At 38.0% G+C, this 15,638-nt stretch overlaps 2 protein-coding genes across 2 annotated transcripts in view; both read left to right on the top strand.

Moving 5' to 3' along the window:
• LOC119428485 (plexin-A4) overlaps nucleotides 1-11,976 on the top strand; it is a 60,591-nt gene extending 48,615 nt beyond the window's left edge. Inside the window, exons 8-9 of the mRNA XM_037696166.1 lie at nucleotides 11,528-11,728; nucleotides 11,944-11,976. Of these exons, the coding sequence (XP_037552094.1) occupies nucleotides 11,528-11,728; nucleotides 11,944-11,976 (234 nt within the window). The remainder of the gene's footprint in view (nucleotides 1-11,527; nucleotides 11,729-11,943) is intronic.
• Nucleotides 11,977-14,128: 2,152 nt separating this feature from the next.
• The window catches only part of LOC119428401 (plexin-A4), a 54,162-nt gene continuing 52,652 nt past the window's right edge, over nucleotides 14,129-15,638 (top strand). The window contains exon 1 of the mRNA XM_037696081.1: nucleotides 14,129-14,227. The gene's annotated coding sequence lies outside the window, so the exon portion shown is untranslated. The remainder of the gene's footprint in view (nucleotides 14,228-15,638) is intronic.

Below are 15,638 nucleotides of genomic sequence, written 5' to 3'. Positions count from 1 at the left end.
GGGGGGGGGATGTAAATTTTGAGTAAAAAGTATTGATGACATTTATGAATTTTTAAATATATGTGCATGTACAGTCAACGACGGTAAAATTTGCATTTTGACATTTTTCATTTTTGGACATGCTGTAATGAGGACAGATGATGCACACAATGTTCTCTGGCTGTGATGATTATTTTAAACTCTAATGGGACTCCAAGACTTTGGGCTACTCTTTGTGTGCACGTGGGAATTGCATGCATGTGTGTATATGCATACAATTCACTATCAGTAAATACATTGCTTTTAAATTAGATATTAATATCAAAAGAATGAGCAGTGTTGTCAGATCTGAGCCAAGGGCGTGTTGCTGTTGACAGACAGATTTCAAACAAGTGCACAAAATAAAAAAACACCCTAATTGGGTAAAGAAAAATAACTTTCTTTAGCTAAATCAACTATTGTGTCAAATGACAGTTTTGTCTTTTCATCCTCATGTTAACTCATTTTCCTTCGAACCATTAGTTTGTGTACAATTACATAGTTCAGACAGAGGGGGCGCTCTAGCCTAAACTATGCATGTAGATACAGTGGTTCTGATTAGATTCTTAATGCAGGTGTGTGATCCTTTGTGACAACATGGAGAAGGTGAGTAGCAGCCTCAGTAAAACTGTCAAACTGTTTACAGCCTACAAGCAAACTTATGTGGTAAACAGTGCAGTAGACTGAGGTGGTTTTAGTGCAGTCAGAGCTAATTTTAGCACGTAGACCCTCTGTGTTTGTTTAGTTTACATTTTAATACTGTTGGGATTTGAGCTGAGTTGACCTAATGCTGTTTTGAGACTCTTTAATTTATACATTTAGTCTTTATATATTGTGAATTAGATTACAGCGTATTATTTTGAAATCTTTGAATAAATCATGCAAGTTAAATATTACTTTTATTTATTTGATCCTTGAGTTACATACATATAATTTATAGTGATTAATTTTGAGGAAAAAGCTTTTTGAGGGCTTAAAATAATTATTTTTTTAGGTATTTTGGTTACATACAAATAAAAATTATATGTATTGGAAACTTTAGAAGAAATATCTAAACTATTATAAATAAATAGAATGAATGGTCAAATGCTTTAAAATGGTTAATTCATAGTTTATCATGTTAGAATATGTATGCATTTATACATATACAATTTTAAACGATTATGAATTCATATGGTTTGATTATGCAATTTAAAAACATTTAAAACTCAACTATTAATCTGCATTTTATTTCGTTATTAAGATGAAGTGAGTTGAACCTACCTACTTTCTTCCTGGATCTTTCAAGTCAGATCAGCATTGGTTTAAGAAGACTTAACACCAACATTCTCAGATGTGAAATAATAAATGCAAATATCCATCCATCCATTATCTTTACCCCCTTCTTCCTATTTGGGTCGCGGGGGTCGCAAGTGCCCATGTCCAGCACTGTGCGAGAGGCGGGGGACACTTCTGGACAGGTCGCAAGTCCATCACAGGGACACAGAGACAAACGAGACAAACAACCACTCACTCTCTCACTCACACCTAGGAACAGTTTAGAGTTACCACTTAGCCTAACATGCATGTTTCTGATCTGTGGGAGGAAACCGGAGTACCCGGAGAAAACCCACGCATGCACAGAGAGAACATGCAAAACTCTACACAAAGGCCCCCGGACTGGGGTTTGAACCGGAGTAACCTATTAATAGAAAATAAGTCTGCATGGGTTTACAGACCCTTTCCAAAAAAATAGAATATCATGGAAAAGTTGTATAACTTCCATAATTCCATTCAAAAAGTTAATCTTTAATAAATTATAGATTCAGGGTCCACAATTTAAATGATTTCAAGTATTTATTTGTTTTATTTTTACATAATTTGGGCTTCCAGCTCATGAAACTCCCAGAAACAGGATTTCAAAAAATTAGAATACTGTGAAGACACCAGCCCACACTACTCTGTTTTTGCAGGAAAAAAGAGAAAAATTAGGGTCACAACAAATCAATCAAAATATGGTACTGTCAAAACGATATGTCAGTCTTCAATACTTGGTTGGGAATCCCTTTGCCTTAATCAATGTATGGTATGGTATGGTATAAAGTTTATTAATTTTAAAAAAGTACAAAACAATTCCATAACAATATAAAAAAGATACAAAAGATTTAAAATGAAAGGCAGCAGAAAGAAGAAAAAATCTTATTATATCTGCCCCTTTTTTCAAGCAATTATTTAAATCACAATAATTTTCAAGTAACAGAACAAAATGAATAACTTTCTAATTCTAATACAAAAACACACTAAGCTACTTCTTATATACTTTTTTAACAATTCGGTTTTGATCTTTTTCTTAAATGTACACATTGACTTGGCATTTTTCACATCACTCTCTAGACCATTCCACAATCCAACTCCTTGGATTGAGGTAGACCTTCCCTTATCAATGTCGATGTCAATTTATTTATATAGCACATAAAAACAACAAAAGCTGACCAAAGTGCTTTACAGTTAAGACGGGTTAAAAATTTAAAAAAAGAGTAAAAATGCATCTAGTGCCACTCAAAAACATAAGTTGACAATAAAAACAACACATAACAACAATAAAATCAGCTCAACTTGTTCTCAGACTCTGCGTGGATGAAATGCCAAGGAATACAGATGAGTCTTGAGCAAAGATTTAAAAGTATCAACAGTCTGAGCGGTCTTTAAATTCTCAGGTAAACTGTTCCACAGTTTTGGAGCAGCAACCGCAAAAGCCCAATCACCTCTGGATTTAAGTTTGGATCTGGGGACATCTAAGAGGAACTGGTTGGTAGACCGGAGTGCTCTTACTGGAGTGTAGATGTTAATGAGATCACATAAATATGACGGGGCCAGACCTTTTAAGATTTTAAAAACAAGCAATAAAATCTTAAAATCAATTCGGAAGTGGACAGGAAGCCAGTGGAGAGAAGCCAGGACAGGGGTTATGTGTTCATGTTTTTTAGTTGCTGTTAAAAGACGAGCTGCTGCGTTCTGGACAGATTGTAAACGATGCAAAGATGCATAGGATGATAAGCCACAAAAGTTCATAGCTGAGGAGGCTGGCTGTTCACAGAGTGCTGTGTCCAAGCATGTCATTGGAAAGTTGCCTCGAGACTGCCTCGATGCGACGTGACATTGAGGCAATCAGCCTGTGGCATTGCTTGGGAGTTATGGAAGCCCAGATTTCCTTGATGCTTGCTGTCAACTCTTTGTTGTTGGGTCTGGTGCTCCTTTTCTTCTTGAGAATACCCCATAGATTCTCAATGGAGTTTAGGTCCGGTGAGTTGGCTGACCAGTTGAGCACTGTGATGGCATCAAACCAGGTTTTGGTGCTTTTGGTGGCATGGGCAGGGGCCAGGTCCTGTTGGAAGATGAAATCTGCATCTCCATACAGATCCTCAGCAGAAGGAATCATGAAGTCCTCTAAAACATTCTGGTAGACTGTTGCGGTGACCTTAGATTTAAGAAAGCAGAGTTTACCAACACCTGCACCGAACATTGCACCCCAAATCATGACTGACTGTGGATATTTCACACTGGACCTCAAGCAATATAGACTGTTCCTCATCCTTCTTCCTCCAAACCCTTGGGCCTTGATTTCTGAATGAAAGGCACACTTTACTTTCATGGGAAAAGTGGATCGAGGAACCAGACAGTTGTAGACCATCTCCCGGATGCGTCTGGTTGTGGTGGTTTTTGAAGCTGTGACTCTCGCCTCATTCCACTCTTTCTGGATCTCTGCCAGATTCTGGAATCTTTTCTGTTTGATAATCCACTGAAGCCCACGGTCATCTCTTTCGCTGGTACATCTTCTCCTGCCACATTTTGCCCTTCTACTAGACTTTCCATTGATATGCTTGGACACAGCACTCTGTGAACAGCCAGCCTCCTTAGCTATGAACTTTTGTGGATTACCCATCCTATGGAGGGTATCAATGATGGTCTTCTGGCCAGTTATGTCTGCAGTCTTCCCCATATTGAACCAAACTGAGACAATTGAACCAAACTGAAGCAATTTAATGACACCTGGTGAAACCTGTGCAGGTGCTTTGAGTTTAGTAGATGGTTAGTGTCACACTCAGTTTAAACGTTCATGCCCTGCAACATTTGGGCTAATTTTTCCACAGTATTCTAATTTTTTGAAATCCTGTTTTAGCAGGTTTCATGAGCTGGAAGCCCAAATTATGTAAAAATAAACAAATAAATACTTGCAATCATTTAAATTGTGGGCCCTGAATCTATCATCTATTAAAAATTAACTTTTTGAATTGAATTATGGAAGTTAAAAAACTTTTCCATGATATTCTAATTTTTGGAAAAGGTCTGTATTTTGCTGAATGTGTAGAGGCCTGGAAATTGCAAATTAAATTGATGTTTGAATAAAAATTATTGTTTTAGTTAGTTTGATGCTTTCCGAAAAGAGCTTATTTATGACAAAAGGAAGGAAGTTAAAGGAAGTATAAAAAATAAAAAAAAAACACCACAAAGCAGTATAGCTAGTTAGTCAAATGCATAAGTGAATGACAAAGTTACAATCTTATTTAGGTCTGAATGTGTGGAGTCATCTGTAATACACAAGCAGCAGACATTTTTGTATGTATCTTTTTGTTAAAGAAGAAAAAAACTTATAATAGTCACTGAAATAAATTGAAACTGACAAAAGTAAACATGATGAAAAATATGTCTAAAAATCAGCTAATGAAAATCAGTTTTAATTGAAAAAAAAAACAACACTAATGAAACTAGTTTTGAAAAAATGATGATGACTATAACTTAATCTTTTGATTCAGATCTTTTGGAGTTAATCACTTCAATCAGCTTATTTCTGTGGCTCTCCATGAGACTGCTACACCTGTCCACAGGTATTTTAGCCCACTCCTTGTGAGCAAGTTGCTCCAGCTGTTTCAGGTTTGAACGGTTCCAACTGCATGTTTGAGCTTCTATAGATGTTCGGTAAGATTTACATCAAGGCTCAGAAGGCCATTGCAGAATAGTAGTGTTTTGTTCTGAGCCATTATTATGTGTTTTTAGCTGTGTAGTGGGTTATTATTCAGTTGGAAGACTTGCAACTTGAAGCTGGCTTTGACACCGGGAAGCACATTTTGAGGATACATTTTAAAAAGCAGATTCAATCAGACCCTGCACAGATTCTAAACATCCCGTGGTTGTTGCAGCAACGCACCATGTTTCACTTGCAGTGTTCCTTTTGAGTATGCTGTGTGTTTTGGGGTTTATAACATAGAGCTGATGTATCTCGTTGCCACAAAGATCCTTTTTTTTCTCACTTGTCCAAAAGGCATTCTCACAAAAGCTTTGTGGCATGTCAACATGCTTTTTTTTTTTTTTTTTTACAAATTCCTATCTTGCTTTTTTTATGATTCAATCTCTTCCTCAGTCATCTTTCGCTAAATCCACTTTAGCCCATTCAACAAGGGATGTTCTGATCAGACACTGATGTACCTTTACTTTGGAGTTCACCGTTATCCTGTATGGATGTTGTTGTGTTCCTTGAATTATCTTTAAGTGTCATTTATCTCTTCAATTGTCATCAGTTTCTCTCTTCAACCACATCCAGGGAGGTTGTCTCCAGTTCTGTGAATTTAAACTTCTGAATAATCTGTTCCACTGTATGCCCAAGAACTTCAAGCTGCTTGGAGATAGTCTAATGGCTTTTACTACTGACATGCTTGTCAATAACTTTCTTTCAAAGTTCTTAAGCCAACTCTCTCTTTAGCTTTCTGTGGTCTATGTTCAGTGTGGTACACACCATGATACAGAACTGTGACTACTTTTTGTCTCCCGTCACGAAGTGAATAGGGGGAATTGAAAATACTATTCATCTGTCTGTCTGTGCATAATCAGATAGGCAAAATAAGTGAGGCACTGATATCCACTTTAGTGTGTGACTATATCCAGGCATTAAAAAAGTTTCTTTTTGAAAATGTTACAAAGATGGTTGTCATCATTGTTGCATTTATGCAAATCTTGTGAGCCTTATAATTTGAAAAAATAAGCAAGTGCCAACTTCCATTTTGGTGTGTGGCTGCATCTGGTGTAAAAAAAGAAGAAGTCCCTATTAAAATTTAAGTTGCCATGCCAAATCCAAGCTGGCTACCACCATATATTTATATAAACTGGCCACCACAATCATTTAAGGAAACTATGCTTTCTAGTTTTAAAATTGCTTAAAAATAAAGTTTCATTAAATTATTGGGTCAAAAATAAGCAATGTGCTGACTTTCATTTTGAAATGTAACAGCTTCTAGGTGCAAGAAAGGTCGCGATCGAAAATTGGGTGGCCACATCAAAATCCAAGATGGCCCCTCACATATATATATATATATATATATATATATATATATATATATATATATATGTGTGTGTGTGTGTGTGTGTGTGTGTGTGTGTGTGTGTGTGTGTGTGTAAACTTACCACTTCATTGTTTGACCAGTTTCATTAGCAATTTTATAAATTCCAGTGACACAAAATTCAAAAGCAACTGATTTTCATTAGTTTATAATTATTTTTTTTCAATTCCATGATATTTTTGTGACTTTTTGTGTATTTTTTTTTCTTTTTTAATGGAAAAGTACTAAGAAATATCTGTACTTTGCAGCAGCATGAATTCATATTTTGTCACACTTGCAACTACTGATCACTAGAACGATGGAAAACAGTTTGAATGCACAATTATTACAATTGTTATTTTAACACGTTTAAAATTAATATAGTTGTGTGCTTGAACATTTCTAACCAGATCTTTGACCCTAACACACCCACACCTTACTGAAGTACCTAATGTGTATAGATTGTTGTCACCACACCTTATGCCACCGTCAGTGTAGATCTGTCTTGAAGATTTGACTTCGTTGCTGTGTTGAGCCAGACTCCAGTGCTTCATATGGCTTCATTTTCACAAACCAGATCAGATTTATCGCCCCCATTGTTCAAATGTATTAACTGGAAGAGACGTGATTAAAAATGAATTCCATTTCTCTTTGCTCTTCTGCTCATTTTTGTTTTCCAAATATGACCCTGATTCTTAGGAAAATGAGATATGGAAGAGCAAACATGCACGCCTGCACCGCCACCTTCCTCTCCTCCACCACTGAACTCACTCCCTCTGTGTGTCATTTATCTATAATGACTTTGTGAATAGTGTCACAGAGCACTCCCCCCTCTCTCGTTCTCTCTCTTTCTCTCACTCCACAATATTAAGTCACTCACTAGTCAGTCATTCACTCAGCATCCCCAATCAAGTGGCTTTTAATGAACTTCAAACAAGTGTTATCGCACAGTTCAATGTGCGCTATGCTTCAACCCTCCTCACTCTCTTCTACCCTGCTATATCCATGAGGGGGCTCCTCTTATCTGCTCTTTCTTTTCACCCTCACTTCTCTCTTTGACACACTAAAGCTTCCCCGTCACATATTCTTAATAGTGTTTTTGCCTCTTTCCGTTACTCTGTTCTTTTGTAGTACCGTACCTGTCTTTCATTTTGCCTGCTTAGCTGTCTCGTCCTATCTACCTCATTTTGGCAAAAACATGAAACACTTTGCAAAGTGCTCAGGAAAAAGCACTGTTCTTTGTTTACTGTCCTTGCTCTGCTTTGTCGCCGTCTTCACCTTTAACTGTTGTCTGTCAGTCTGTTTCACAGTGGTTATGGATGTCTCTTACTGTCCTTTTATTATCTGGCTTTTTTTCACCTGTTCTCTTTCATCATTCATCATCATCATTCATTCAACCTTAATTTATACTGGTTAGTCTCATTGAATCACGAGGACTCATCTACAAGAGAGATCTGTGTTAAACAAAAAACACAGATGAGGTACACTGCAATAAACATTCATATAAAAGCATATAAAGTGAAAAGTAAATGGAACAAGTGATATAAAACAAAATAAAAAAAACATGCTACATTATAAAATGGTGTAAAATACTAAAAACAGAAACATGTCTGCATTGATTTTTGCATTGAACTTAACAGTAGTTTTAAATCCCTTACGGAGGTCAAAGTCAAGAGCTTCAGAGCTTCTTGCAAGGTGTTACAGAAGTGAAGGTCCTTTTTCCAAATTCAGTCCGCACTGAGGAGTCACTGCAGGTAATGATGTCTTGAGCGCGCACACTGTAGCTGCACTGACGAAGTGACATGTAGGAGGAGATACAGGTCCTTCTCAAAAAATTAGCATATTGTGATAAAGGTAATTATTTTCCATAATGTAATGATACAAATGAAACTTTCATATATTTCAGATTCATTGCACACCAACTGAAATATTTCAGGTCTTTAATTGTTTTAATACTGATGATTATGGCATACAGCTCATGAAAACCCAAAATGTCTGTCCCAAAAAATTAGCATATTTCATCCCACCAATGAAAGACAAGTGTTTTTAATACAAAAAACGCCAACCTTCAAATAATCATGTTCAGTTATGCACTCAATACTTGGTTGGGAATCCTTTTGCATGAATGACTGCTTCAATGTGGCATGGCATGAAGGCAATCAGCCTGTGGCACTGCTGAGGTGTTATGGAGGCCCAGGATGCTTCGATAGCGGCCTTAAGCTCATCCAGAGTGTTGGGTCTTGCGTCTCTTAACTTTCTCTTCACAATATCCCACAGGTTCTCTATGGGGTTCAGGTCAGTAGAGTTGGCAGGCCAATTGAGCACAGTAATACCATGGTCAGTAAACCATTTACCAGTGGTTTTGGCACTGTGAGCAGGTGCCAGGTCGTGCTGAAAAATGAAATCTTCATCTCCATAAAGCTTTTCAGCAGATGGAAGCATGAAGTGCTCCAAAATCTCCTGATAGCTAGCTGCATTGACCCTGCCCTTGATAAAACACAGTGGACCAACACCAGCAGCTGGCATGGCACCCCAGACCATCACTGACTGTGGGTGCATTTCCTTCTCCCCAGTCTTCCCCCAGACTCTGGCACCTTGATTTCTGAATGACATGCAAAATTTGCTTTCATCCGAAAAAAGTACTTTGGACCACTGAGCAACAGTCCAGTGCTGCTTCTCTGTAGCCCAGGTCAGGCGCTTCTGCCACTGTTTCTGGTTCAAAAGTGGCTTGACCTGGGGAATGTGGCACCTGTAGCCCATTTCCTGCATACGCCTGTGCACGGTGGCTCTGGATGTTTCTACTCCAGACTCAGTCCACTGCTTCCGCAGGTCCCCCAAGGTCTGGAATCGGCCCTTCTCCACAATCCTCCTCAGGGTCCGGTCACCTCTTCTCGTTGTGCAGCGTTTTCTGCTACACTTTTCCCTTCCCACAGACTTCCCACTGAGGTGCCTTGATACAGCACTCTGGGAACAGCCTGTTCGTTCAGCAATTTCTTTGTGTCTTTCCCTCTTGCTTGAGGGTGTCAATGATGGCCTTCTGGACAGCAGTCAGGTCGGCAGTCTTACCCATTGCGGTTTTGAGTAATGAACAAGGCTGGGAGTTTTTAAAAGCCTCAGGAATCTTTTGCAGGTGTTTAGAGTTACGTCGTTGATTCAGATGGTTAGGTTAATAGCTTGTTTGGAGAACCTTTTCATGAAATGCTAATTTTTTGGGACAGGCATTTTGGGTTTTCATGAGCTGTATGCCATAATCATCAGTATTAAAACAAAAATGTACCAGTGTGAGAGTCCATGTGTGAAGTTAATGAGGACCAGTTGACTAATGAATACAGATTACAGTGATGAGAATGGTAGTTACAGCCAGTTATGAATCTTGGTGCACCCTGTCTACCATGGTGCAACATCTGCAGGGTGCTTGCAGGAGCATTCGTGTAAATAATGTCACCATAGTCAACGGACGAAAGGAATGTAACAGTTAAAAGGCGTTTCCTAACGTTCAGAGTTAGACAAGATCAATTTCTGAAAAAGAAACCCAATTTTACGTTCAATTTATTTACTAAGTTTTCAACATGAGGCTTAAAAGAGAGATGTGCATCGACCAAGATTCCCAAGGATTTGTAAGAATCGACAAACTCAATAGAAACACCATTTGTAGATAAAATAGAAGGAAGGACTGCTGGCACTGACTTCCTGTTTGAAAACAACATCCCTTTGGTTTTATCAGCATTTAGTACCAGTTTGAGATGGAACAAATCTGACTGGATGATGTCAAATGCAGACTGTAAAAGCTGGAAAAAAAAACCTTAGCAACTGATTTAGCTCAACAATAAACAACCGTGTCGTCGGCATAGAAATGTAAGGATGCATCAGGGATAATCTGACCTACATTACTTATGTAGATTGTGAAGAAGGTGTGTCCTAAGACTGAGCCTTGCGGTACATCATTGTTGTCAGTTAAATAGCTGGAAGAAGTACCGTTATGTTGAACACATTGCCTTCGATCTGAGAGGTAATTAGAAAACCAACCGATAGCACGATCTGAGAAACCATTGTCTGAGAGTTTATGGCATAAGATGTCATGGTCCACAGTATCAAAAGCTTTAGACAGGTCTAAATGAAGTGCAGCACTGAACTAAACCAACTAAATCATCTTTACTCTATATTTAAGCACTACAGTACTTGCATCCAAATTTAATTTAAGTCTTTTATCGATTTGTGGCTCACTCTCTTTCTCTCCTTTCTTTTGTCATTCAGTTTTTTTAACTTCTATTCTGTGCTTGTTTATAGACCCTAGATTTGGGTAAGGAATGTATTTTCCATTTAAAAACTAGAACATAAAAAAACACTTTCCGATATACAAATAGAAAATCGGATAATTTCCAAACAAGTGGCCTGTTCATTGTGGCATGTGATCATCCCCTTCTAAAGGTAATGACAGTGGAGTACCTACTGAACTGGCCCTTTACTCATTGAACGTGAACAGGTATTGACTGTAAGAGATCCATCTTATCCCAACAGGAACTCTCACAGATCAAGCACTGACTAAAAACAGTACACGGTTAAGAGGTTACCTCATTAAAATCAATTGTTTGTGAAGTACTAGGCTTTCCTGTCACTGATTAAACCATGAGAATGTTGACATCTGTGAATTGGTAGTGTGTGTACCAGCTTTTAGTTTGTCATGCAGAAAGCCGTTATTTTAGTTTTTGTGTCATAACATTTATGCACACAACAGCCTTTGACTTGGAATATGTTTGTAATTTGTTAAAAGATATGTTTTCAGTACACACAAAGGTAAATCTACAATAACACTTCAATCTGAAATAGTTTTACGGGGATTTTAAAACCGGCTGCAGATATTGCTTAAAAATATGTCATCAGCTAAAATTTTTCATTATTTAGTATCTGACTCCTATTCTTTCTGTGTTTATGTACATTTGAACTTTGTAAAATTAAACTTTATCCCAATTTCCCCCTCTAGAATCCTAATTTGATTGTTTCTTCCACTGTAATATCTTGGTTCTTACTGTGCACTTTAAGTGACTATAAAACTGAGAAACTCAAACCCAGAGGTGCAGAATAATTTCATTTTAATTGAATTTAAATTATGCATGAGCAAAGTGACTCACCTTTTTTTTTTATATATACATATATTCCAGGGCTGTCCCCAGTTGCTGCCTGCAGAAAGGATACTGGTGCCAGTCAACGTAGTGAAGCCCATCACTTTGCGAGCTAAGAATCTCCCCCAGCCCCAGTCTGGACAGAGAGGGTATGAATGTCTCCTAACCATCCAAGGAAATGAGCACCGAGTTCCTGCCCTGCGCTTCAACAGCTCCTCCGTGCAGTGTCAAAACACATCGGTAAGACCACTGTATGTGTGTTTAAAACTAAGTATTGTTAATGCATCATCATCTTCACTCACCTCTATACAGGCTTCCTACATTTCTGTAAATTGTTCAATAAAAGTCTATTTCTCTTACATACAGTCACATTCAAACACCCTAACAGCTGAGGAGGTTTAGTTCTTGCAGGTACAAAGGGACGAGATAAATCTGACTTTGTCTTCCCTGCACAGTCATCCTTCCAATACGATCCATCCACTGACTGAATAATGTGTTGACAGCAAGCATGAAAAGCCTTTATGCTGGTCTTGATGCTAATGATCTGTTGATACAATAACATCCCATCTTCCTGTCTGTCTTCATCACTCTGAGTGTGTAAGTGTCTACATGTTGAGATGTCTGTGGGATTTGTGTGTGTAATCACAGTACATTGCAAACATTGTACTTTGATTGAGCTGTGAAGGAGGGAAACTGTAATTTAGCAGAAAATTATGATTCTAGCTCCAACCCTCCATGCTGCTAGTGTTACTGAATCAAATTGAAAATAATATTTTAATGCTCTCTGGTGTCTACAGTGTGTGTTTTACTTAGTGTGGGTGTTTCCTGTGTATATAGTCACCTGTTGATAAGGTGCTTTTGTGATATTGGAATGCTAGAGGCGTTTGAATGTGTAAATAAATTACAGTTTAAAGACCCTCATATTCTCTGTCCTGTATTTTCCCTTCTATGGTTGCCATGGTTATAGTATTTCTATGATGGGATGGAGATGAGCAGTCTTCCTGTTGAGCTAACCGTCATCTGGAATGGCGATTTCAGCATTGATAACCCCGCCCACAACAAAGGTGAGCATTCCAACAGGCACAAGCGTTTGTGAATTCATGTGCACTGACATAAGAGTTGAATCCGTTTACTTGTGCATTTACTCCACGCAGACTCTTTAAAACTGACTTAAACGTCCACAGTAAAGCTGCTGCTTCCCCATTGTTGCTCTTGGAGCCTGTCTCCATGGCAACAGGGGGTTGGTGTGCTGAGGTGATGCATCCATTCCCTGATGTTACCGTGAAGAGTAGTTAACTTTAACGCATCCTTGTTTTCTTTCTTTTTGTAAGCCTCTCTTTCCAGCTGGATGTCCAACACATCATTGTTCCAACTCCTTAAGGGACATTCTCTTAAAATTTCTTAAATATTACTCTTTTTTTTTTTTTTTTCTTTTTTTTTTCAACATTGCACTGAGAGTTTGGCAATCAATCTGTCTGTTATCAATGGCTTTGTTTTTGCTGAACTAGCATAGATTTCCTAATGGCAGTGTTAACAAAGCAAATGACCATGAAGAATGATTATTATTCAGAAATAAAAAAAAATTAAATGGCGTCTGAATCGAAATGATTATTATTACAAGAAAAGTAGATGTACTATTCCTGCTTGTTTTGTTTTTTTATGTGGTGCATAATTAGCTGGTTTTTTTTTTTTAATTAATTAATTTATTTTCCTTTTTTTAAAATTTCCCTTAACTACTCAGCTCATCATAAAATTTGTGACATGACAGTTCTCTTGAGCTTTTTAAGAATTCAGCATTGAGCTGCTGCGCTGCTTCTGTTTGGCCAGTGGCGATCCTTGCTGTGACAGGAAAACATTCCAGTGCTGGGGGTTGTAGTTCTCTGACAGAACCAGCTTTTTAATTTTTTTACCAAAGGCAGGGGTGCCATGCTTGCAGTTTTGTTTTGTTGAAGTGTATTATATGCTAAAACGACACTGTGCTGTGAGGCAAAGTTTGTCAAGTAGTTGTGTGCATGTGTCTGAGTCGAACGCTGTCTACAAAACATATCCTTGAGCGTAAGTGCCGAATCAAAGATGCAACAAAAGTTACACAGAAGGAAGAAGGAGCTTGAAATGGAGAACACTCTTCTAACCACCTCCTACCTTTGTTTGCCTGCGGGGGAGGCATCTCCCAGGGCAATTTTTGATGGGCACTTCACACACGCATCTAATGGCAATTAAAAAAGAAAATGGCTGGTCTGTTGCCATGGAGATTATATGTTAAATGTGTGGTGGGTGACGAGAGACAGGAGGCAGCATTGTAGGAAACTAAGTGAAACGGGAGGAGGGAGCAGGCGTGTATGAAGATGATGATAAATGAAGAAATAAGATTTAGGTAGGAGGTTATTTCTAGGTGTTTCATGTTTTAGCTGAATTTGTTCCAAATAAAATGTACTTGTATTTATTTGCATTTCTGTAATGACCTGCCCTAAGGTTTTTTTTTTTCTCCTGTCATCACAATCTTTCATCCTCATCTTATTTCCATTGTCTCTGCTTTTTCCCCGCACAGTCCATCTTTATAAGTGTGATGCCCAGCGTGGAAGCTGTGGGTTGTGTCTGAAAGCAGACCCACTGTTCGGGTGCGTTTGGTGCAAAGGAGAGAACCGCTGCACCCTCAAGCAACACTGCCCCCTCCCTGAGAACCAGTGGCTGGAGCACAATGGTTTTAACAGCAAATGCACCCATCCTCGGATCACACAGGTGAGAGAGACAAATGCATTAGTACACACAAGCATTCATGTTTCCACATATCCATGCATTAAGTACTCTGATACATCTTGGAATGACTGCTCCATGCTAGGATTAATGGACTTAATTAATTTATTCACACCTTAAACTGGTAAAACCTACTTATCTCTGAGAAGGTGTGGACATTGATCATTTCAACATTCAAGCAAAAGCTGTGTCAGTAGCTTTCAGTCCAGTTTTTTTTTTTTTTACTCTTCTTTAAGACATGTCTTTAAAAGTTCCAATATTGACATACCATTGATAATATGCATCAAGTAAAGAAGCTGATTTTTCTGAAAGTAATATTGTTTTTTAAATGCGGACTTGCACACATACAGTACACATAATCTAGATGGGGTGGTAGTGGTGAGGAATCATTCTAACACTTGCAGGTTATCAATCAACTGCACAGATGTTCAGAAGGAAAAAAAAACACTTAACCCTGCATGCTCCTGAAAGCACCACATGGGGTAAATGGACTTGACCTGTGCAAGACGTATAAAAAGGCCATGTGATTTGGGTCAGTGAGATGACGGATACAAGGACCCAAAGGAAAGATGAATGAAAAGCTGCCTTGATGACAGGAGAGGAGGATGGGTTGAGTTTGCGTAGAAGAATGGGGGGGTGATGGATGTCTTGAGTGATCAGCCATAGAGTCATGAGCCTGAAGGGCTTAGAGGAGGCCTCTCTTTACCCTGATTTCTCTCTTCTTCTCTTTTTGACAAATATAAAGGTTCATCCTGCCTCTTTTTTCCTCTGAAGAAAAGAAAAATCAGTAGGAAGTGGTGAATGAATTGATTTAAAACAATATCAGATGTAAAGATATAATGGAGGATTCAGTTGCTTCAAAAAGTGAGAATGGACACAAATGGGTTCTCTTCTCCACACATAACTCTCTGACTGTTAAACATTGATTGAAAGCAACATCATAAACATCTTTGAAACACTTGAATGTATAAAAGATAATTTATCTTTATGTTAGTCTAAAAATGTATTAGTTGTTTGGACATTTTTTTGTTGTCAATAGAATGAAAGCTCAGAACAGTAAAAAAAAAAAAAAAAAAAGGCATTTTCTGTACTTTGCTATTTCCAAAAATAAAATAAATAAAATCACATTTATGTAAAGCACACGATTTCTGTTTTCCAATAGCTTGAAAAGCTGATCTGCAACAAACTGTGCACGGGTAGCAATTTTGTCCTGCAGCCCTGCCACATCATTACCATTTAATGTTCTTTTCATGGTGGACTCATTCACATCAACCTGTGATAAAGAGCCACTGAGTTTTTTAGAAGTTATCTTAAAATCCTTCCCCGCTGTACTTTTTTTTTTTTTTTGCTTTTTGTTGAGTATGGACTTCAGTGTGGCTGTCTTATCAAAAACAAA

This window comes from Nematolebias whitei, chromosome 22, assembly GCF_014905685.2.
Source record: "Nematolebias whitei isolate Nwh7 chromosome 22, NemWhi1, whole genome shotgun sequence".
Taxonomy (NCBI): Eukaryota; Metazoa; Chordata; class Actinopteri; order Cyprinodontiformes; family Rivulidae; genus Nematolebias; species Nematolebias whitei.
This window is presented reverse-complemented; position numbering and strand designations above follow the sequence as displayed.